At 40.3% G+C, this 25,159-nt stretch overlaps 1 protein-coding gene across 1 annotated transcript in view; it reads left to right on the top strand.

Moving 5' to 3' along the window:
* Positions 1-24,211, top strand: part of LOC134222325 (uncharacterized) — a 101,947-nt gene extending 77,736 nt beyond the window's left edge. Inside the window, exons 4-10 of the mRNA XM_062701475.1 lie at positions 21,200-21,623; positions 21,677-22,008; positions 22,092-22,398; positions 22,758-23,025; positions 23,088-23,152; positions 23,208-23,844; positions 23,905-24,211. Of these exons, the coding sequence (XP_062557459.1) occupies positions 21,200-21,623; positions 21,677-22,008; positions 22,092-22,398; positions 22,758-23,025; positions 23,088-23,152; positions 23,208-23,844; positions 23,905-24,077 (2,206 nt within the window). The 3' untranslated portion in view covers positions 24,078-24,211. The remainder of the gene's footprint in view (positions 1-21,199; positions 21,624-21,676; positions 22,009-22,091; positions 22,399-22,757; positions 23,026-23,087; positions 23,153-23,207; positions 23,845-23,904) is intronic.
* Positions 24,212-25,159: the final 948 nt, after the last annotated feature.

Here is a 25,159-nt window from a genome sequence, read left to right as displayed (position 1 = left end):
TAATAACCTCCATCGTATACCAGTAGAGTGATCAGAGCGCTAGCGGCAAAACTCCAACGAGGCCTGGACCTCACCAGCTGGAAGATTTGTATCAACGCGGCGAATACCCAGGTTATGATATTCCCCCACTCTAAATCCCCCAAACTTGTTTCGACTGGGGACTGCCAAATCACCCTCAATGGCATGACTGTGGAATGGAGCAATAAGGTCGACTACTTTGGCTTCACTCTTATTTTTCGCTCATTTTTCGGTAACAGGTTGACAAGACGATGCCAAAGTGCAACGTTTTGTTGAAACTACTGTACCCTTTGATCAACCGTCGATCGTCATTGTCCCTGAGAAGGATAAGCTTGCTGCCTACAAGCAAATCATCCTCCTTGTGATCGATTACGGCCGGTCTGGGTGAGTTGCGTCAAAACCCACCATCTCAAACTGCAACGGGTGGAAAATAAAGTCCTGCGAATGATCATGAACACCCCACCCAGAACAAGAACGTCTGAGGTCCATCGTCTAGCCGGGATGAAAACAATGCACGGGCGCTTTGGTGAGTGAGAAGATATGCAGGTCCGTTGCCTGCACTCGGTCCAGGAAGCGATTAGGGCGCTTGTTTCAATCTAGGTTATCAAATTGTAGTGTAAATAGGTACGTAGGTTATCAAATTTAGTCTTTGAAATAATTAAAGCCTCGATCAGACAAAACTGTAGGATTCACTTTAAACTACTTACCAACAAACAAATTATGAAAAAATAAAAATAAAAATGAAGGGCCGAGTGGTCAACCACTTAACTTAACTTAACAACCACTGTATGTATTGTATTGGAGTGTATTCGTGACACTTTATTTTTATTCATATAGATGGATAGAAAATGAAAAATTATAGTTGATGATACATCGTTTGAATAATATTATAGTTTTCATAAACACATCTTCTCAGTTATACGGTCGGTATTGGTTTCCATGTTCAATTTGTTCGTTCAGCAGGCGCAGATTCCTAGTAGATTATTAATATTGCTCAATTCGCAGCTGTATTCACCAACCACACGCCCTAGAGCACAGACGACGTACCGAGAACAATCACCAGGGTAGTGTTTAAGACTCATCATTTGCCCTCTACAGAGGGTATTCAGGTTATCAGGTGGATTCGACACTGTTGTAGTCAGTTCATCAATTGTTGTAGTTTCCTCCGCGGCTTCTTCGGTTGTGGATATTGTTCCAGGATCAGGTTCCTGTGACGTCGTGGGTTCCTCCGATGGTTGAGCGTCAGTAGTCACTGGAATTTCTTCCGGTATCTCCTCGGGAGATTGCTTGAAATTCTTCCTCCCATTAGAAAACTGGGATTTTCTTTCACCAGAGGTCTCTTTTATCTCTCTGGATTCCACTGATTCGCTAGAGCTGCCATACTTTGTGTCGCTTTCTTCACTACCTGCATTGCAAGATGCTATCAATATAGCTAGGGACAAAAAAACTACTAATCTGAGACTCATCTTGTATGCTTGAGGAACTTGTTTCGAATGCAATGTGATGGGATTTTACATGAAAACAGGATGCACGAGCACTATTGGTTTTTACTCATAATGTAAAGAATAAATAAAAGAATCAGAAGTCACGTAATGATAAAGCTTTTATTATCTTGCGGGCGTTCTGGATTTTATTGTAGATTAAACTCAGAGTTATCCATTCTAACGTGGCATGATGGCATCTTATGCTCCATAAGATAACTTATCGGTCACTTCCGTGTAAGTTTTAATATTGTGTTACCCACAGATAGTAGATACCAACCGAGATACACAATCATCATAAAACTCATCTCAGGGCCTTGCCTCCTGTTTATGTAAAAATAAGCGAAAATTTGCACAATTCCTTGTTGACCATGCATGAGAACCAGTGCATATATTAAAGATTCAGTTACAGGGTTATTCATATCCATTTTTTTTTAATCTCCAATGGAAAAAAAAGTTTTTTGGGCACTCGAACGTACCTGCTATACTTTATTTATTTATTAATTTATTTATCTGTTTACATCCGACTGACCTTTATGGTCTGATTGAATAACTTACTAAATACTAATTACAGTGGTATTTTATACATTATCTATAAGAGCTCACAATTATCAGCGCTTTTACATTGCAAACAAAAAAAAGCTCAACAATTTTTCTTTTCATTATACTAATCTATCGACATGTGAATTAACAAGGCACAACAGACACAACATACTTGAAATAGAGTATCTAACACTGAAGAATATTATTCCAGTTAAAGCGGGATGCTTTCATGTATCATTAAACCTATGCATAAATGCACGCAATTTTCTTCCATCCGGCCATGTTGATGCATTCATCGCCTTTGGTTTCAAATTCGTTTGCGGCACAACATTGAATGGAAAGTAGACCCAATTAGCACAAGTCAAGTGTAACTGTTTTCAGCAACCTAATTGTGACTGAATCTGGTCGCATATAAGTTACTGTGATAAGTGTACAACATGTGTACTGTTCGGGGAGCATTTGTCAATAAAAATATAATGACAAGTTTTTAAAATATATTCATATAAATATTTACTTACAAACCGTCCAAAGCAGAATAAAGTAACCCGATTCTACGTCCTATAAAACACGTTCAATCACGCATTGATTTATTTACTCATCACACACGGTACAAAACCGGATTTCGCGACTATTCCGCGTCCAAATACGAACACGCCCAATCGCGTACTCTACTCACTGCAGAATTATGGGGAATCAGGTGGCCGAGAATAAAAAATCGACTTTCGTAAATTCGTAATTCGAGTTGACCTACGAAGAGCCAATGATTTAGAGCAGCGGTTCTCAGCCAGTGGTACTTGTACCCATGGAAATTTCTTCGCTGGCCCCAGGTGGTACCGCGAACATAAATGCGTACTGGCGGATGTACAAAAATTCTAATAAAAAATTGTTTGATACAATTTTGATAATCGTGTTATTCTCTATTCCAAAACTTTGTATTTTACGTATGCATAGTGATAAGTAAGTCAAACAAAAAATTCTGCCCACAACAACCAGCACAGTGTATGTAGGGATATGGGACAAAAGATCAAAAGGACAAAACGTCGAGTGACTAAAATCTAGAATCGAAAGACTCGGAAACCTACATTTGAGAAGCATGAAGGCTGTTTCCGAAGGGTCAGTAGCTTCGTTGCAAGAGGCCCGTAAGCCTTCTTTCAAGAGGCTCGGAAGCCTCCTTTCAAGAGGCTCGGAAGCCTCCTTTCAAGAGGCTCGGAAGCCTCCTTTCAAGAGGCTCGGAAGCCTCCTTTCAAGAGGCTCGGAAGCCTCCTTTCAAGAGGCTCGGAAGCCTCCTTTCAAGAGGCTCGGAAGCCTCCTTTCAAGAGGCTCAGAAGACTCCTTTCAAGAGGCTCGGAAGCCTCCTTTCAAGAGGCTCGGAAGCCTCCTTTCAAGAGGCTCGGAAGCTTCCTTTCAAGAGGCTCGGAAGCCTCCTTTCAAGAGGCTCGGAAGCCTGCTTTTAAGAGTCTCAGAAGCTTTTTTTCAAGAGGCTCGGAAGCATTTTTTCAAGAGGCTTGGAAGCATTTTTTCAAGAGGCTTGGAAGTCTTTTTCAAGTGGCTCGGAAGTCTCATTTCAAGAGGATCGAAAGCCTTATTTCAAGAGGATCGGATGCGTCTTTTTCAGAAGCTCGGAGTTCTTTTTTCAAGAGGCTCAGCAGCGTACAGCAACCGTTCGTTAACTGGGCTAAAACACCAGCCCAGTTAACGAACTCCGCTTTTTCACTGGGCTGACGAGGGAATTCGCGATGCATTGTTGTGATCGTGTTTTACATGAAGCTTAAAGAATATACCATTCAGAATCCCCTCGTCACCGAGTCTTTGTTGTTGTTTTTTGACGGATAACTGCTGTTTAACTGGGTTTTGGCCCAGTTAGTGAACGCCCAGTTAAAAAACAGTGCAGTTAAAAAGCACCCAGTTAGCTAACTGTTGCTGTACTTTCAATGTATGCTGACGCCTTATTTCAAAAGGCTTTGAAGGCTCCATTAAAGTCCTCAAACTCTTTATGAATACAGAATAACGAAGATTTCAGACAAATTTTTGGAGAACCATATATTCCGTTAGTTATCATGTCCATTTTTTCTTTAAATCATAAACTTATTTTCATTTACAGCTAAAAAATAGGGGGTACCTCAATGAATTTCCAAGTTCGAGAAAAAGTTCTCAAGAAAAAGGTTGAGATCCGCTGCTTTAGAGCATTAAACCCCAGAATATCAGCACTATAAGCCATATGGTTATCAAAATATAGGCCTTAGAAACAGACGTATTTTAGTTTTTGAAAAACCATTACATTGTTTAACTGTCAATATCTTCGGCTACAATCAATATTTCAATATTTTCTAACTCTTCTAACTCTTACTCTAAAAAGTTTCTGAAAACTTGTAAAATATGCTAATAAGGCCCGACGAGAAACAATTTTTTTTTCGTGCAAAATGTTTCATACAAAAAAAGTTTCTCAAAGTTTCGCCTAGGGACTACACCTACGTCTTTCTTTGGACTTCCCAGAGGACATTAATACAAAATCCTGCTGCTTATGGCTGCAATTCTGCAATTTCGATCAGTTTTTCGAAGAAAAGAGTCATAAATTTCGAAACATTAAATATGGGTATTCTTATAATACACGGCAGACTGCGATGGGCTGGACACTAATTAAATATGTATGTTAAAATAGCATCAATAACAGTGAAGGCCGGAAAATGCCGTAGGCTTCGTGATAGGCCGTGTAAATGATGGCTTATGCAGCTGGAGAATGATGCTCCTCCATTAGGCGAGTTAAAGATTTAGTTGCCGGGAGTTGCTTTTAAAAAAAGGTTCACCATTTGACCACTCTCAAAAGACTAACTTTATTCAACCTAGCTAAGAAACACCTAACCGATGAACGCTCGCTGGTTCTGCTGTTGTTCTGGTCTGCTGCTGTTTAATAAGCTTTGGAATGTAATTGCCAGAGATTCACTGTGGATAAACAAAAAAGAGTCATCTTTATCTTCTTTTTCTTATTGGCATTACATTCCCACACTGGGACGCCTCACAGCTTAGTGTTCATTAAGCACTTCCACAGTTATTAACTGCGAGGTTCCTAAGCCAGGTTACAATTTTTGCATTCGTATATCAGCGTGATGATACTTTGATGCCCAGGGAAGTCGGGACAATTTTCAATCCGAAAAATGTCAAGACCGGCACCGGGAATCGAACCCAGCCACCCTCAGCATGCTCTTGCTTTGTACCCGCGCGTCTAACCGCACGGCTAAGAAGGGCCCCATACAAAACTGAAAAATCTACATTTGAACTTGAAAAAAAATGGCTGGTCGCATCCAGGTCACAAACTTACTTTGATTCATATAATTAGGAGTGGCTTGTAGCATAATTGCAGGGTAGGCAAATATATTGTGCGGCATCAAACGAAAACCGTATGCTCTATATCGCTGATTTTTTTTATCAATTTACGTGATGAGAAAAATGTTTCATCCCAGGCTAACATTCCCTCCCGTTACCCTACCTGGCTAAATAGTATAAATAGTGTAATCTGTGGTTGTTCTCTTCAAGTCGAGTCAAGTACGTGACATAGAGGATAGTGTTTCTGTTGAAGTCAAAATACGTATCTGTAAAGATTTCCACGTGGAGGAATTAAATGGAATAGTATTAACTTGTATGGTAACAGGCGAATTAGCCTTCGAAATTTCACATCCAAATTCAATAATTACCAAACTCAAGAATTACCCAAAATCCGAAGAATTTGGTGAGACGTGGATATCCGTAATAATTATTCGTGTAAACTTTTCTGGTGAAATTTAGGGGAATTCTCGCCACAATTCAGAAGAAGTTCCGCAGAAAATAAAAAATATCTTCGATGTTCAGAAGAATTCTCCGTGGAAAGTAAAAAAAACCTATGGAAACGGAGAAAAAATCTTGCCATCTCCGATTCTGACGAAACTCCTATCAAAATTTGATATAATTTCACGTGGAAATTCAAAAGATAAATTTGGAATGAAACATAGAAGGATTCTGATTAATTTCCCGTGAAAATGGCTGCCCTAATAAATCAGAAATATCGGAACGCCCCTATACAATACCCAAGCATTTAAATCTGGCGATAAAGTCTCCCACCTGAAGCATGAGCGGAAGGATTGGGTTATCGCTGGTACGATTGATCATTTTGTTTACTCGTGCCGGACACTTTCACATGAGACGCTGTTCGCAAGTGATCCGCCTGCAAGCCTTGAGGTCAGTCATTCAGTAACTAACGATAACGATTAGATTTGACCGCCATAATTTATGTCCCCCTTTGGCGCAATTTGCTTATCGGGGTTTATCCGCAGTTCATTGAGGTGATTAGACAGAAAACCGCTGTTTCAATCAAAGGCTTGGCTTCAAACCTTTTCGTAGTTCGTATAGCAGATTGAAGAGCTATACTCTTGTTACGTCAATTGTCAGATGATAGGAAATGGAGATTTCTAGAATTTCGGATAGCTTCAGTTCGTCTGTAAGTAAGTACAATTCAAGATAAGAGTGGCTTCATAGAGGACGCCACGGCGCGACGCAACGACAACAGACTTCTTATGATTTGCGATGCTCGTGTCACTTATTTATGAAGATAACCAAACAGCAAACAACATCAGCGAGGAGCTTGGCGGTTCACTTTTTTCGCAGTAGGTAGACTAGAAAATAAATACCTACTTCCTCAACTGCAGCCCACCAATGACTAGCGTTCTAACTTATCTGATCCTTTGTATTTTGAAGTAATGTGGGGCGGCAAAACGCAACATGCTATTTTACCTATCTTTCAAATGTTTTCAATATATCATTGTATATTAATGGCTGTGTGTAAACACATGCAAGCTTTATCTTGATTTGTGATTTTCATCGCGTAAGCAATGATGGAATTTTGTTAGTGGAGGGCACGCCCGACGATTAACTAGTTCATTGTTTGCCAGGTGCTCCTACACATTATTATCGCCACTATTTTTCCAACAGATAATTTCTTGCATAACATATTGGTTTCATTTTCTTATAATTGACTTGAAAACATCCAATCATTATATTTATGTGTGGCAACATTAATTTTGACTATAGCAATAGCATCTACCTACTAATGGCTACATATGTGAATTCGCATGACACATATGAGGAAACACACATACCCCTTATTTGACTAATAACATTTATATGGATTCTTCTATAGCGGGTGGTTATAACAACATAAAATTTATTAGTCGTTTTTTTTTATTTTCGCTGTACAAAATGTGTGAAATTTCTTAAAATGGGCCATCGCTGTAATCAAGAAAATCTTTTGTTTGTGGCATGATTCGTCTACTCGATTGTGAGTCACTTTGGAAACATCCACGAAGACCGTTACAAATATTAAATTGAATTAATGTCCTATTAATCTCCAAAATGTCAGGGGGGAATCAAACAACTCCTCGGAGTTGTTGAAGAATGTCCTGAAAATCTTCAAAAAATTCCAATTTATTTCTGTTGCCCCCTCAAAATATTAGTTTTTGGGCAAAAACCTCCAAGGGGAAAGAGAAGCATATTTTTTTTAATACAGTAACCGTTCGATAACTGAGCTAAGACCTGACCTCTCAAATGCTGATGGACACCGAGGGTGTTATCAATGCAATGTTTTGAGTTGTTTTTTTTTAAACAATAAAAATATGCAACAAGAATAATTTGCCAATTGGGAGAATCTAATAAAATGCAAACAACCCAAGTTGTAAAATACATCCTTCATTATTTACATTATTATTGTATTGTATTGAGATTACTGCATATCTTGATTCTATTCTTAAAACTAAGTTTTTCATCCATGAAATTTTGGATAAAAACGGACTTGTTAGTCATATGGCCACTGCTTCTGCCTCATACGCAGGAAGTCGTGGGTTCAATCCCAGGTACGTTCTCTTCTCCTACTTTGTATCTTTCTCTATATTTCTCATGTTCTAGCAATCGCTAGAACTAGAAAAGGACATACCGTTCCCATTTCTATGCTATACCTTCAACTGGACTATTCTAGTAAAAACTGCTAGAATTGGAAATGAACGAAAAAGCTCATTTCCTACATTCAATATGAAATTCAATCAGTTGCTTTCTCCTATCTGACGCCTTAGCGGCTCGTTAACCGACTACGCTCGACGAACAGGATGTCAAACGTGTCTCCAAACGAGCATGACGTCACGATTTCAAGGAAAATATTAAGGGATGTGATGTGCCTGGTATACGGTAAAAAAACGAACCCAACCCCACCTGAATAAAGACAAAAAAACGAACCCAACCATGCTTTCGCTCATCTATAGATCATCATCTACTATCTATAATAAATACATATTACGAATATTTTGAATGTAATTAGGAAAATATGATAAAAATAAAAACGTGATGTTCAGTATCGCCACTTCGGGGGTGCTGAGTTCAATTTTGGGCCGGTCCAGAATATCCTGTTAAATGGGGCGTGTTGCGATCGAAGCATCCTCGCTCCGATTAGCAGAGAGCGGTGTACCCGTTACTCGCCATCGGAGCTGATGCTTCTCCACCGAACGATAATTCAAGTAAGAGCACTGCTCTCTACTTGAATTGACGTTGGTAATCTGCTTCCTCCAGTGACATTTCAACCAGCAGAGGGCGGTGCCACCCGCTTACTCACTGTCTACTACTGTCATTGGGAACTCCTCACGGGCCTACTCCTGTAGGTCCTGGTTGCGGGATGCCCAGGTCGATGCGTTTCTACCCATCCGTTGCATAACTGAAGCCTTCTCAGTGTATGCACCCACAACTATGCCTATCATGAACATGTAGCACTAGTGATGCATGGCTGACGAATCAATCATTCGAATTTGCATCATTCCTTTCGTTCGTATGACGTCTCGTCATTCAATTATGTTTACCAAATAGCAATGGGCGCTATGAAATAATTAGTCGATTTTCCATTTATAATTTCAAGTTGAAAATAATAATTATATGTTTATTATTTCTCTAATACATATCACCACACTTCGGAATATTCTGTTTAACTTTATTTATTTATATTTCTAAGACTTACTTGCCAACACTACAGGGCGAACATCGAGTTATAGCAAAAAATAACAAACCAGCGACCAGTCAGAATGGATTCCTCAAACGTTTACTGTTGTCACAATATCTTTGAAATTATAATAGATTGATTAAAAGGAAAATAACATGAAATCTTGTCATGCGTATAAATATGTAGTACACTCTTCTTCTTCTTCTTATTGGCATTACATCCCCACACTGACTGGGACAGAACCGCCTCGCAGCTTAGTGTTCGCTAAGCATTTCCACAGTTATTAACTGCGAGGTTTCTAAGCCAGGTTACCATTTTTGCATTCGTATATCATGAGGCTAACATGATGATACTTTTATGCCCAGGGAAGTCGAGACAATTTCCAATCCGAAAATTGTTTAGACCGGCACCGGGAATCGAACCCAGCCACCCTCAGCATGGTCTTGCTTTGTAGCCGCGCGTCTTTCCGCACGGCTAAGGAGGGGCCTTAAAATGCATTTAACAACATTTAATAAGCAGAAAAACCTGTTCCAACCAAATATGCGATACTTAATGTTGCAAAATGTTTTATCACAGAAAATTAGATTCAAGCAAAAAGAAATACAGAAAACTTATGTCGGTTTTCTTCCTTTAGATCCATTGTAGTTTCTGATTTTTAGCAAAACGGTCTAAAACTTCATCAGGTTTCACCATACTTTTTACAAACTCGTTTTCGATATTCAGTATAGCTAACGAAGCAAATCGATCATCGTTGTTCTCAGCCAAGTATTAATCCGTCTAATAGCAGAAAAGCTCTTCTCACATTCTGCTGCACTTACAGTTAGCCCAATTGCTACTTGTAGGAGCTTGAATATCCGAAGAGTTATTTCTTCAGAGATTTGAATTTTGAGGTTCTTCACATCACATGGAAAATCTTTTGCCTTGAAAATGCTACTGAGTACAACTGCTTCAGCGTTCAAAATAGTATTGCTCATATTAAACAAATTACTGTAGTGCTCGACAAATTTAGTAGACTCAGCTAGGTTCAGAAAAGCATTCACAGCTCGAGCAAACGGTACTGTGTCAAAGCGTTCCTCGAAATGAACAATTACGCTGTCCATTACCGGGATGTAAACGTTGTTTTTCCAAAACTCGCACGGCAAAAGATCTTTCGCGGTCTCAATGTAGTCAGGCTTACCTAATGAAGATTCAACCACGAAGTCATTCTATTTTCGTGGCTGCTTACGTTGTTTGGCGATGTTACCTATCAACAGGAATGCAGAATTATATTACATATTTGTTTGTGTAAGTATATTAGTAAAATGAATAATTTAACAAGAAAATTACCTGGCTTTAGCTCAATATTATGATCCAACGAAAATTTCTCTATTTAATCCATAATTGGGTAAATTGATCTTGATCTGCTTTGAGAACAGCAACAGTGCCAATAACAGTATCGGTAGCCGGTCCAAGGGTTGCATTTTTCGCTTGCAAGTATTTCGTTAGCACACATTGGTCAATGAGAGGACCTTGTGGAAAATTATCAAATCTTCCGAGAATTGTTTGTATCTCCTTCAAATGGGCGTGATTCCCTGGCTTAGAAAAATACACATGTAATGCCTTCAGCACACTAAAAAACTTGCTGAATGATTTGAAATCCGAGCATGCATCCACGACAACCAAATTTAGCTTATGGACCAGACAATGGATGTATACGGCGTGGGGATATATTTTTCTCACTTTGGCTTGTAAATCCCCACGGGAGCCTGACATGGCATTTGCATCGTCATAACACTGTGCAATCATTGGTACGGCTTTGATTCCTAGCTGATCTAAGAAGCCTATACTTAACTCCTTGAGTGACTCTGCATCTCTAGAAGATGAACAGTTAAGGAATCCTAAGAATCTTTCATCCACTTTTAAGCTTTCCACGTAACGGATAACTACTGACAACTGCTCCTCTTCAAAGCTTTTGCCTCATCTACCATGAGAGCAAAGAAGCCGCATTGTTGAACCTCCTCAACGATTTCAGAAATAGTAATTTCACTAGCAATTTCAATAATCTCGTTTTGTAATGTAGGACTGCAGTAGTTAATATGACGATCGAATTTGGAGGAAAATTTCTCGTCAAATTATCCCAAGACTTCACAGAATTCAAGAAAGTTTCCACGGCTTTTAGAAGTAATCTCTTCTCGATTACCTCTCAGGGGCAAACCTTGTCCAGCAAGACAGAAAATCACGCTTATAATCTTCAACATCTATTCTCGGTTGTGCTCCACTATCTCGAGATGATTCGCCATTATCAACTCCCGTAAATTATCGGATGATTTCGACAAATTGTATGTCACGGATCTTTCAAAACACTGGACGTGAGCAGAGCACTCCTCTTGTTCTTTTATCGATTCTCCCAACTTTTACCATTTAGAAAATCCAGATGTAACAAACTTTTCATTTTGATTGCGCGTTACTCCCGTACAAAACATTCTACAGACATAGCAGAAAATCTTGTCAGCGGAAATACTGTACTCTATCCAGCTATGCGCATCAAAATATTTAGCTGAGAACGATCGCATTCGATCTGTGGTTGTGAAGGACCGGACTGAAGGCTGCCCAAATCCTTTGGAACATCGTACAAGACGAGTTTGTACAATCCCATTTAATTCCACCACTTAATTGTACCTTGACAGATACGTATTCCGACCTCAACAGTAAGGTCGTCTTCAGTGTTTCGTACTTGACAAGTCGAGTCAAGTACGAGAAACTGAAGGCGACCTTACTGTTGAGGTCGAAATACGTATCTGTCAAGGTACAATTAAGTGGTGGAATTAAATGGGATTGTACAAACTCGTCTTACGACAAGCGAATTTTCAAACCATGTTACCTTTCGGCCGAAAATACTTCTACAGATTATTCTGGGAGCTGGTTTGCCCTTTTCTGGACATCTTGCAATGCAATACAATCGAAGGACACTATTTTTTCTTAGCTCCACAGGCGAAAGCACGAGAGGCAAGAGAATGCCGGAATACAAAATTTAATCAGCCGCGTATATGCGCTACCCGATCAATAAAGCATACCAAAATTATAACAAGGGGAGTTATTTATTTCAGAAAAATATTGTAACAAAATGTGTTATAAAATAGGCTGGTTAGTTGTTAAAATAACCAAAATTATATCAAAAATACCTCTAGCCGTAACGCATTTAGAACAGAGGTTGATACGTTGATATCAACATTATAACAAACGTTGATATAATTTTTCTGTACAAAAATCTACTTTCAATGTAATTGCCTACATCACGGATAGAAATCGGGTATTCTACTACGACGGATTTCTATCCATAATGTAGGCAATTAACTTTGTTCCAGCTTTGTATTAATATCGAGCGGGTTCAAGTTATACTGACGGTGGTTACCTCATATTTTTTCCGATGTCTACAAAAAATTTAGGCAATTATTTTGTGAAAATATACATAACTAATGTTGTTATAATTTTGATATGAAATCAAACTGGTCGAAGACACATTTTTGTAGAATTATCTAATTATAACACGCGTTGTTTTAAATAACAACAATTGATAGAATTGAGTTATAATTTTGTTATGCATTCCTGATCGGGTAAGCGTCAACAAGTTGATGAAAAGCAAAACGGAACACACGCAAGCAGAGTACATGCGGTTGAGGCCAAGGTCTGAGAGGGGACAGGCCCCAATGTTTTTGAAATATCCCTTCTACCATTCGTTGGATATAAACTCAAGTGGGTACTGCAGTATATGACGATAAGAAATCAAGACAAAATTTTCAAAACGACTTATCTGCTATTGTAAACAAAGATACAAACGACGATTTGACGAATCTGATAGCTCTCCCACGCAAACCAACACCTTCAACAGGTAGCGGAAACCTTCACCTACCTATTGGTGGTGGGGGCCCTCCTTAGTCATGCGGTAAGATGCGCGGCTACAAAGCAAGACCATGCTGAGGGTGGCTGGGTTCGATTCCCGGTGCCGGTCTAGGCAATTTTCGGATTGGAAATTGTCTCGACTTCCCTGGGCATAAAAGTATCATCGTGCTAGACTCATGATATACGAATGCAAAAATGGTAACCTGGCTTAGAAACCTCGCAGTTAATAACTGTGGAAGTGCTTAGCGAACACTAAGCTGCGAGGCGGCTCTGTCCCAGTGTGGGGATGTAATGCCAATAAGAAGAAGAAGAAGAAGAACCTATTGGTGGTGTTGGTTTGCGTGGGAGAGCTATCAGATTCGTCAAATCGTCGTTTGAATCTTTGTTTACAAAAGCAGATAAGTCGTTTTGAAAATTTTGTCTTGAAATATGTTTACAAAAGGCATGAAAGGAATTATGTGAAATATATGAAGTATAATAATTACAAAAAAGTATATAAAAATATTGAATATATGTAGATTATGAAATGAATGAAATATGTTAAGCATATTTTTTTGCGAAGAGTTTGTATTCAGAATGGACACACTTATCAATCACATCTGAAGTTATTTAACAAATTCCTGTGAAGAATATTTAAATACTTTAGCCACAAAGTAATATTTTCGAAGGTACAGACCTCATTCGATTTTGGTAACACGTTCCGTACATTTATGTTGCCAATATCGAATGTTGCCAGAAACGAATGATTTTTTGTTTTTTTTCGTGATACTTTTCACAGTTCTCCACTTATTGTTGCACTCCACACACTATTGTGACACACTGATATTTTATTTTATTTTTACGCGAATTTTGAGATCTAAGAATTTTTGTTGAAAACATCTGTTCCGGGCTGTCTTCGCTTCGAGTGGACTGTAAAAAACACTTTTGACGAGCCCAGAGCCACTTTTAACTACAGGTCATCGACCTGGTCACTTGCCCTCAACTACTGCGGTCAGTGATTGTTTCGGACACTGTAATGAACTTCACTGTTTCTACTTGAGCGTGAGGAAAAGAATAAGTCTGTATTCCACCGAGTTTTGATGTACACTAAAGGTATATTTCGTTTGCTTTTCGCTGATGAGCTATCTGTACTGGACGTCGAGTCAATCATGCACGATCGTCCAACTGAGAATATGAGAGAATAATTGGGGTCAATTAGACTGGGTGATTGATTACAGAACATGCCGCCCCCTTGAAACTAGGCGGTTTCCAGCAAATACTATTCCTAACTTCTAGACTATCTACTTTGGGTTTTTAATAACAACTATTGAATTTTCGATAACACTGGTACTGTTGCATTTGACTTTGAGATTCTTCGGGTGCACTCACGTGTTGGCTTGCTTGTGGTGATGCGTTGCGTGTTGTCATGCGGTCGGAAAGTGTTCATTGATGAAATGGATGCTGCTGCCTCACTAGGACTTGAACGATGTTGTGTTTAATGGTCTTGTCTCATTGTTGGGTGATATGCGTATTTCGATGGAATCGTCTTCCTCTTTGGCGACGTTGCCGAGCTTGTCGCCACCGTGGTGTTGTTGTTTGGATGTTGAGAATGGTGATTCCCTCGAGAAAATATGGATGTAGTATACTGTGTGTAGTTTTTCCGAAACTGGAACAACTTACCTCACACAGGCAGTTAGGGTGCCTGAGATTTCTTCATCAACTAGCGCCTGGTGGGTAGAAGTTCGTCGGATGTCTTCAGAATGTGACTTGTCCTCGATCGAAGCGCTTAGCGGAAGAGCTGGCCGGGCTCATTGCCAACCGACTGGGGAACGAGGAGATTGGAGAACCAAGGTTTTCTCCAGACGATGGGGTGATAGCGGTTGTAGTGCTACCGAATACACAGGAGAGATTAATGAAGAGCTTAACTGAACAATGACCAAGTGGCTAAAGTGGGTTCCATATGCACCGAGATTAGTAGTAGATGCGTTCTCCTAAGCTGGACTGGAGAGCTTCAGCCTTACCGTTACCAAGACAAGGGACTTGGACAGACACACACAGACGATACTTGACGAGACTTGACCCTTTATCAATCGCAGACTGACGGGTTCATCAAAAATCACGAGGTTGGCGATACGTGGATCAAAATGAGTGCACATGAAGAGTGCTTTTTAATTGGAATCTAGTGGCAAATTCTCATTGTCCCCAACAGGTAGGGGACAGACCTTCGTTATGCCTCTGTCGAAGCATCCATTTTGGGTGCGGACCGTAACGACTCGAATGTTGTCGGTTCCGGAAAAAACTTTCACCACTCTTCCCAGTGGCCACCTCAGTGGAGGTACGTTTTCTTCTTTGAGAAGGACCATCGTCCCTAGAGCGATATTGTTCTTCAATTTCGTCCACTTCACTCGATTCTGTAGATCAGACAGGTACTGCGTCCGATACTTTTTCCAAAACTGCTGGACGAGACTTTGTACTTGATTCCACATTTTCAGCTGATTGATCGACACATCGTCGAAATTCTGGTCTGCTTGTGGCATTATCGCACATGATGAGTTGCGGTCTGCCACGTCGCGAAACGAAGCGCCTGAGTGCCGCAATGAATGCTTGTGTTGTTAGATCAGCCACAAGTTCCAGATGTATTGCCTTCACTGATAGGCAGACAAATACTGCGACATAACATTTCACCGGCTTGGCTATCCGGTTCGGGTAGCTAACATGAAAAGGACCGCAATAGTCCACGCCGACCTTAAGGAACGGAGCTGACGGCGTGACCCGCTCTGCTGGGAAATCTGCCAGTAATTGTTCTAACACTTTCGGCTTACTCTTAAAGCATGGAATGCATCCATGGATGACCTGTCTTACCAAATTGCTGGCATTGGCCAGAATCTTTCACGCAGTATGGAGATGAGTAGCTGTTGTCCAGCATGATAGAACTTATGATGATAGTGCCTTGCCAAAGCTAGCGCCAACGTTACATTGCAATCTCAATCGATCACATTACATTGCAATCCCAAAGTCTTCACCGTCGTACTTGATGATTGGTCCAGCACTGAACCATCGTCTCGCATTTTCTTCGGCATACTGCGGAGCAACTCCGGAGAGTTCGAGTTCCATTTCGGAGAATGGGCCCTTCCGAATTAGTCACTTCTTCCACTTGCTTCACTAATAGCTTGGCTTCCTTGATGTTGTCTGCTCCCGACAACAGATCATCAACATAAAAATCATGCAGGATGATGTCAGATGCAACGGGATGCGTTGTTCACAATCTTCAAGAAGCTTCTTCAGGCATCTCGTTGCCAAGTATGGGGCGCTGGCGGTCCCGTATGTGACTGTGGTAGGTTCGAAGATTTTGATGGGCTCCTCCTTCGAATCCCTCCACACGATTTTGTGGAGTGGGTGGTCACCCGGCTGAGTAAGTACCATTCGGTACATTTTTGCGACGTCAGCAACTGCTGCAATTTGATGAAAGCGGAATCTGACCAGAATAGCCAGAAGAGGGTCCTGAACAACCGGCCCCACCATCAATGCATCGTTCAGAGATAGCCCTGTCAACGTGCGGCATGATGCATCGAATTCAGTGTACATTGCCTTAAGCGCTGAGTTGCAATCCAGCCGTCGCTCCAGACTCAAGAACCTCTTGATGAAAATATTTTTGAAGTCTCCCAGCTTCTCCATGACGTGTTCCTTCCTAGGCAATGCTACCACAAATCTACCGTCTTTGTTTCTAGACGTGGTTTTGTTGAAGAACTGTTCACAAGCTTTTTCCTCAATGGACAATGTGCTGTTGGCGTGACACGTCTCTAGTTCCCAGAATCTCGCTAGAAGTTCTTGTAGATCTACCGTTGTACTAACGAATGTTGATGTTTCTGGGACATTCTCCGGAATTGGAGGTGTACGGCCGGACACGATCCAGCCAAAGACTGTTTCTTGTAGGGTTGGACCATCGTCTGAGAGCTTCATACTTCCCGCAGCAAGAAGGTCCAGATAGAACTCGGCACCGATAATCATATCGATGGGACCAGCTTCACCGAAACTAGGGTCTGCTAGCACAATATCGGTCGGGATCTTCAATCGGCTCACTTTCACTGGACTTATCGGCAACTCACGGGTGATCTTCGGCAAAACGTAGAACTGTATATCTTCCTCGAATGCTGAAATTGCTGCAATTCTTGGCTGGATTCTTGCAGTCACCATCCTTGACAATGTAACGCTGCTTCCTTGTACCTTCAGGTACGCTGGTGTTTCCCGAAGCTTGAGCTTCTTCGAGAAATTTGACGTAATGTAGCAGAATTCCGAACAGGAGTCCAGGAGCGTACGAGCATAGGAAATATTGCTGAATCGGTCTTGTACTCGAACAATTGTGGTTGACATTAGCATTTGTCGAGGGAAACTTTGCATGGCTTCTGATTGCTTTACAACATTTATTTAGTGTGACAGTGGCGTGTGGATTTGTGTTGGGGTGTGGGGGAATGTGCTGAGAGCTTGATTGGATCACGGGATAGGAGCTTGTGGTTTGTGTGGCTGGTTGAATGTGTGTTTGTGTTTGACTTTTTGATGTAGCTTGGCTTGAGTATGGCTGTGGCTGTCCTACTGCGCGGGATTGCTCTTGCGTTTGTGGAACGGATGTTTTAGTCACTCGGAAACTCGATGGTGCGTTCTCAAAATGCAGCATAGTGTGATGCTTTCTGTTGCACTTCGTACAGAAACCTCTGGAACATCCTTCGGCATAATGTCCTGCGGCCAAGCAGTTGCGACACAAGCGCTTCCGGTTGGTCTCTTCCACACGCTGAGCAACCGAGAGGCTTTTGAATTTGTTACATTTGAACGGAAGATGGTACGGCTCTGCACAAAACAAACACTTTCTTGTAGACTCCGAGGATGTGTGTATAACTGTGGTCCTTTCTCGTCTCTGAGTGGAATCAATCAACTTATTTGGCGCTATAGATTGCAGCACAAGGCAGTGGTCTCATAAGAACTCGATTAGCTCGTCAAATCTAGGCACGTCCTTGGAATTATGGTGCGATTCCCACAGTCGAAGAGTGGTCACATCCAGCCGAGAGCAGAGCAAATGAGCGAGAATCGTTGACCAATTCGCTGTGTTTTCTCCTAAATCGTAGCGTGACGTGCAGAATACTACGATCGTTGTTACAGTAATAGTGGTATTAAAGACAGGTCCGAATTGTTTAATTCATAACAACTTATAGGAATACATTTCCTGTGATACAAATATATTGACTTAAAGCGGTTCTTCTCTACCTTTCAGGAAATGATGATACTTTAGAATATTGTTTTCTATTCGAAATCACTTCCTTCATTTCGATAAACGAATAAATAAATAAATACATGATAACGTTTGAAAGGCTTGGAGAATCAAACCAAAAAATTTAATGTACCGCCATCGGGGGTGACAATGGGTCAGGGGGTGAGAATGGGTCATCGCTCTCACCGGCAGTCTGGAGGCTATAGAACAAAATCGTTCAAAAAAAACTGTTATATTTTAGTCTTCTTGCCCTCAGATACATTCAATCTGCTCTACAAGTATTCTTAGTAGTTGAAACAGTGACCCATTCTCACCCCCATTTGACCAATTGTCACTCCCGACGACGGTATTCATATTAGCACAAGACTGGACAATATTTCCTGCATGAGATGGTCACACATATTGCAGAAATGTATGATGAATGATGATCCTCCAGAAAGAGTTGTCATAAGTTTAAGATTTTTCTACAACATTTTTAATACCGTTGGAAATTCAAGGTGATTACCTTGCATGAAAATTGCGTCAAAAACACATTGAAGCTACACGCGCACAAAAATGTATTGATAACGGTGAAAGCGAAAAATGAACTTTGATTTAAACTTTTTGTGCAATGGTGTTTCCTTAGAAAATGACCTAATTCATATACGTAATACCTTTTGAAAGTTAATTAACGAATACAGCTTAGGGAGGTTAAATTAGATAAGCTGGAGTATTTATCTCTACAATTGCGGAATGGAATGTAATCTGTTTGCTAGAACCATGAAATATTTTCATTGATTAAAACAGATAGAGCACTCACGTGTTTATTTTTCAAGATAAGAATATACATAAGTCGCTTTATCTCCAAATCCAAAAGAGATGTTTGAAATAAAAAGCTGCCTCGTCTGGCAAATGCAATACATTGGTTGTCCTTCTATTATTGTTTTGCTACTTCTGATTTTGTACCCATTTTCTGAGTGATTTTTCATAATTCAATTGCTTATTTTGTTTTTACGTGTGCAAAAAATTTTTTCTCACTAAATCTTATTTTTTTCTGTTTATTTGCTAATTCTTATTAAGTTGGTTAATGTTTTCACAAGTTACACTGACCTCAAGATTATGGGACGAGTAACGACGTTTCAGCGAATGAATTTACCGATTGTAAATATTTGTAATTGGATACCATTGCTTGAATCTAAACTTTCGATCCGCTATGTGAAAATGTATTAGATTATGACAGAATCCCTGAAATTCAGATGGATGGCAAATGACCATATTATGGAACAATAGGTTTCCAAAATGGCGGCACAAGTAAACAACAACATTTGAATGCAAATACCAACTCCAAATTCGATCAAACTTCTACTACAAATACTACTTAATGCATTTATCGTGTCAAAACTATGACTGGTTGCAAGTTAGTTATTCAATTGTGCTGACAGTAATCCGTTTGGAAATAATAATTTTGCTATGAAATTATCAGAAAAATATATAAAGCTCTTTTAGTGAAATGTATTCAACCGTCTAAGACGAATTAAGTACTGTCCATTTAATTCCACCAGTTAATTTTCGTTATCTTTGCAGATACGTTTTTCGACCACAACTGTGTGGTCGTCTTCAGTGTCTCGTACTTGACTCGACTTACGAGACACTGAAGACGACCACACAGTTGTGGTCGAAATACGTATCTGCAAAGATAACGAAAATTAACTGGTGGAATTAAATGGACAGTACTTAAGGTCACTCCTGACAGAATCCAATTTTCAAAGTACTCGCGTTTTCAAGGGCACACCATTTGATACGGAAGCAACGCACAACTATCATTTTTATTTTTTCACGCATGCTGCGACGCAGCAAAGCTGAAAAAATAAAAATGACAGTTGTGCGTTGCTTCCGTATCGAATGGTGTGCCCTTGAAAACGGGAGTACTTTGAAAGTTGGATTCTGTCAGGAGTGACCTTAATTCGTCTTAGACGGATGAAATTAGGGCTCATTCACAAATTACATAACGCAAAAAAAGACATATTTGAACCCCCACCACCCCTCTGTGACTTGTTTGTAACATTTCCTGTATACCCACCCACCCCCATCTGTGACGCATAACGTCCTACCAAAATTTCATAAAAATGATAAATTGGTATTTTTAGTGAACTCTACCTTAATTTTCTGCATAGTACATAATAATGCTTTCAACTTTGAATTTAATTAGTAATTTCGTTTTTAATATTATTTAATTATCAAACGTTACCCGTAACAGAACTGAACGAACCCACCCACCCCCTGGGCAAACCATAACATTGTGTAACGCAATATTGTATACCCACCCACCCCTTGTTGCGTTATGTAATTTGTGAATGAGCCCTTATCGCTTTTTGTAAAACGTGTTGCATAATTCTGTGGGGAGTGAACATCCAAAATTCAAATTTTAAAATGAAGAATATGTCAAACAAGTCACTTCTACTCGACAGTATGCTAACAAAAAATATATTGATTAAGAAATATGTTATTTTTTTCGAAATAAAAATGGACTTATCGGTCGATGCGTTGGACTTTTTTTTCCAAATATTAGACTTTTTTGAAGTGATAAAGGCGGCATCACGGATACGAAGTAGTGAGAGCGCAGTTGTTCCGCTCATCGTCTATATAATAGACTAAAAACAGAGAACGTGATTATTAAACGTTTCGATAATTTGTACGTGACACCAACAAAATGTTCGACCATCATGCCGTGCATCATGCTCATCAACACCGGGGATAGATTTCATAATCTCGCATAGTCTATTATTGGACCATTATAAAAATTTACTACTTCCCAATATTGATATCAACTGTAAAGAGTTCCTCTTCAGTCGTAAACTCAAACAGAACTAATTAGTAGAAACCGAAATAATTGCCCCTATGGGACTAGATAAACCACCTTTTGGACTGAAAGTGACCAATCGTCTGATGTAATATAAAAGACCATTTAGGGTCGATCGCGTGGAATATTTCATACAGTGAACTGTTACGATGGAAGGTAAAACTGTGACCATTGGCCAATGTGCGCGGATATTAAAGATCTTTATTTTTAGTTTTAAAGTCGTTAGGCTTGCTTCTGCTGGCGTTTGCATCATATTCTTTGGCTGAAGAACGAAACTATAATGAAGTATGCATTGGTGCACCGAATCTATCGTATGTAGCGAGCAGAATTTCATGTGAATATTACTACGCCTGCATCGATGGTGTTGCCTATGGATACAGCTGTGAAGAGGGAAAGTGGTTTTCTACCGAAAGGCAACAGTGTGTTCCACCGGAGGAATCGGAATGCGACATTGACCAGGCTCCTGAGTTGCCGACAGCCCCACCGCCCACTCCTTCTCCTATGTGTGATGGTGTGGAAAACTATCGTTACATAAGATCTACGGAAAACTGTCAGTACTACTATCAGTGCATTGATGAGTTCGCTTATAAACTGTCATGCCCACAATACCACTGGTTCAATGTGAGTGCTATTGCATGATAAACCCAAATTGTAACGCATACATTATGTTTCAGGAAGAACATCAGCGTTGTGGAAATCGTTATGAGTTTGGGTGTGATCTGGAGGGTCCAACAACTTCGACTCCAGCGCCTGCTAACCGATGTCTTGGTCAGCCACACTTCGGTTTAATCTCCGATCCGGACTTCTGCTACAGGTTCTTCAAATGTATGAACGGTTTTCCATTCCCAATGTCGTGTTGGGGTGATTTATGGTTCGACTACGACCAGCAAACTTGCGTAAATCCCTCCGAAACGTATTGTGGTGCGGCGACACCATCGCCTGATCCCTCACCTGTTCCAGATGTTTGCAGTGATGTGGCTGATGGTCAAGGCATTCTTCACGACAGGTGAGACAACTCACATGACTGTTACAAGCCAATCATGTTTTAATGGTTATAGTTATCTTAATACATTCTTTTCATCCAACCAGCTTTTGTAATGCGTATTACACCTGTCAGAACGAGATTGCGACTCTTAACTACTGCCTTGATGGGCAATGGTTTGACGAGGAAAGCCAGCATTGCGCCCATTCAATGGACGTTTACTGCCCTCACGGAATACCTACGACGCCTAGACCGGATGTGTGCATTGGTGGGGAAAATGGCAGATACGTTGCAGATCCCACCGATTGTGGTGCATTCTTCGTGTGTGCCAATGAAATCGGCTATCGCGTGTTCTGCCCTGCTGGTCAATATTTCGATGAAGAAAGACAAGAGTGTGATTTACAAGAGAATGTGGTGTGCCCTATCTAGGTTAGAAGATTGTGAATTCTGGTTCTTTCTGTATGTGTTGTGAAGTTCATTTTTTATATGTTGGTCGAAATAAATTGTTTGGTGATCGTAATATGTAAGGTCCTCAATTTCAGAATATATGTACATACGCAAAAAACTTAAAATTAATGGGATCTACAGAAAGTTGTTTCTGTACTTTTATAAAGTGCTTTTTCTAGTTACATTTTATAATGCACTTAACCAAGTCTTAGGGGGAGGAGAGTCTATTGTCTTACGGTTGTGCCATGCAAAAATGAGTGGATTCCTTTACATACATTACGCACATGCAATTGCGTCCCGCTCTAATGAATATAGAGGAGTAAAAGACAAATATGTTTTGGTCGTACCAACGCAAACAAAAGTTGACTCATCCACAGTGGTTAGTGCGGGCTGTTTGGCAAATTGGTACTCGGGAAAGTCCATTAATGCAACAGATTTCAATTAAGATATTGGGACACTTAACGATAACACCGCGAATTTTTCTTTACCATGAGGTCAAATTGTGCGGTGAAGATATAAACACACGGCGCATGTTTTTTACTCCATTTTTGATAATTGACGCAAGGAGCATCGAACTGTTGGCTGCGATGAAAGGTAATTGGTAACATAATTAGTAATATAATTCAAAATATAATAACTTCAATGCTTCCCTACAGCCCTAATAATAGTCCATTTAGGACTATTGATGCATATGACGGCAGCTAGATTTGTATCAGATAATGTAAGTATTTGATTTAGTACAGCTTTGAGATTATTCAGAAATTCATTTATTATAGATATGTCTTGCTATGCCGAATGGTCAAAAACTTTCGGTGACAAATGATTGCAATGCTTATATTGTATGTGCTAATAATGTGCAAAATATAAGATACTGTCCAGCTGGATTAGTATTTGACCCATTGTATCAAGTGTGCAACTGGGCCGCTTTGGTGAAGTGTGGAGAAACTCCAACCGTCATAGCTACAACTGTTGAAATACCGTCAGCTCCTACCCCTGCTCCCACTGTACCTCAACCAGTGCAAACCACGACCGCGCCTCCCACCACAGTTCCTGCCACTACCACCAGAACCACAACAACTCCGCCCACCACGACGACAACGACCACAACCACTTCAACGGCAGCCCCAACTCGGTCAACTGCAACGACCGCCCGTTTCCCAGAAAACAGCCCATATCCACAATGTGCCAGCGATGGATTCTACTTTATTCCGCATCCGTCGGCATGTGAAAGTTACTACATTTGCGCCTACGGCATGCTCATTCTACACAGTTGTGGACAGGGAGTCTATTGGAACTCGGAAACGAATCAGTGCGACTTCCCGGAACGCACCAACTGTTCAAATCTTCCCAATCCGGCCAAACCAGAGACTTCTACGCCTTCAATTGGAACGACTACGCCTTCCAAGTTACCGAGTATGTCTTCGATTCCATTCTAAATTCAGTAGCATCTAATGTATTCCTTTTTCCCAATAGATTGCAGAAGCTCAGAAATTTTCCACCCAAGCATTGAAGACTGCAGAAAATATTACATTTGCATTGGCTCTTCCCCGATTCTGATGAGCTGTCCATCGGATTACCTTTGGAATGCTGATATATCTCAGTGTGACCGCCCGGAACAGGCACGATGTGCAACTTCGTTCAACTGAGAAGGGATCGAGTGCAGAACAGATTAGTGCGTAATTTGTAATGTTCCTATATTTTAACTAATTTATTCCAGGATGTATAGGATTACTAAGCCGTAAGATATCAATATAGATCGGGTCAGGTTATGACAATTTTATGTTTGGTCTTTGAATTTAACTCTTTATCCACGTACTGTATTTGTTACTTACACGCACTGTTACGTATGTACAGGCTGCCCACTCCATTTTAGCATAGCTTTTGAGAAGGTACATCCCAGAAACGGATTTTTCCTTACCCGTATACTAAGTGTGCAGAAAGCATATCATTTAACTTCAAAAGTTTTTGAACAATACCACTGAATATTCATTGTTTTCAGGGCTGGATTTGGCGGAAACGAGAGAGGGGAGGAATGGCCCGATCCCCCACGAATTCTTATGTATCAAAACCAACCACAGAGCAAAATCCGGCCCTGATTGTTTTATATACCAATCAACTCAGCCTAACGCCACCGATTTGTTTTTATTTATTTATTTATTTGTACGTCTTCCACATTAGTTATTATGTGGTTATTAGAAATAAAAAAGTTATACATTATGGGCCCAGTATGCTGTTTTTGGGAATACCAGCTCACATGTAATCTATCATATTTCGAATTCTGATAGTTTACCTTTTTCTCAACGAAGGTAATGGGAATCTGCAACCAGACACCTGGGGAGGCCAAGTAGTGTGAGAATGGGATCACCACTCCCGACCTACTAAAAACACATGTTGTCCAACACTCACCTGCCTATGGCGCTTGAATGATAGGAAGAATCTTACAGGTATCCTGCAGGAAGTACCCCATGCTGCCCTCTCACAACATATACAACATTCTGCTGCGGATTTTTAAATTCTCTGATAAGACCAGGCTTGGCATTTGCTCGCACAATGAGCTCAATGAGCAAAAAAAAGTTCATCAAAAGTGAGCAACAACATATCACGGATATGATCAAAACATACAAAAAAGATGCCCTTCGTTGTGGGAAAAATGAGGAGCGGCTCTCTTTGAGAGAAACCGTTTGTCTCAATGAGCCTCTTTGAGGAGCATCATTTTTGTTGTTCTTTC

The sequence above is a fragment of the Armigeres subalbatus genome, chromosome 3 (genome assembly GCF_024139115.2).
Source record: "Armigeres subalbatus isolate Guangzhou_Male chromosome 3, GZ_Asu_2, whole genome shotgun sequence".
NCBI lineage: Eukaryota > Metazoa > Arthropoda > Insecta > Diptera > Culicidae > Armigeres > Armigeres subalbatus.
The sequence above is the reverse complement of the archived record's forward strand: the minus strand, read 5'-3'. Positions and strand labels throughout refer to the sequence as shown.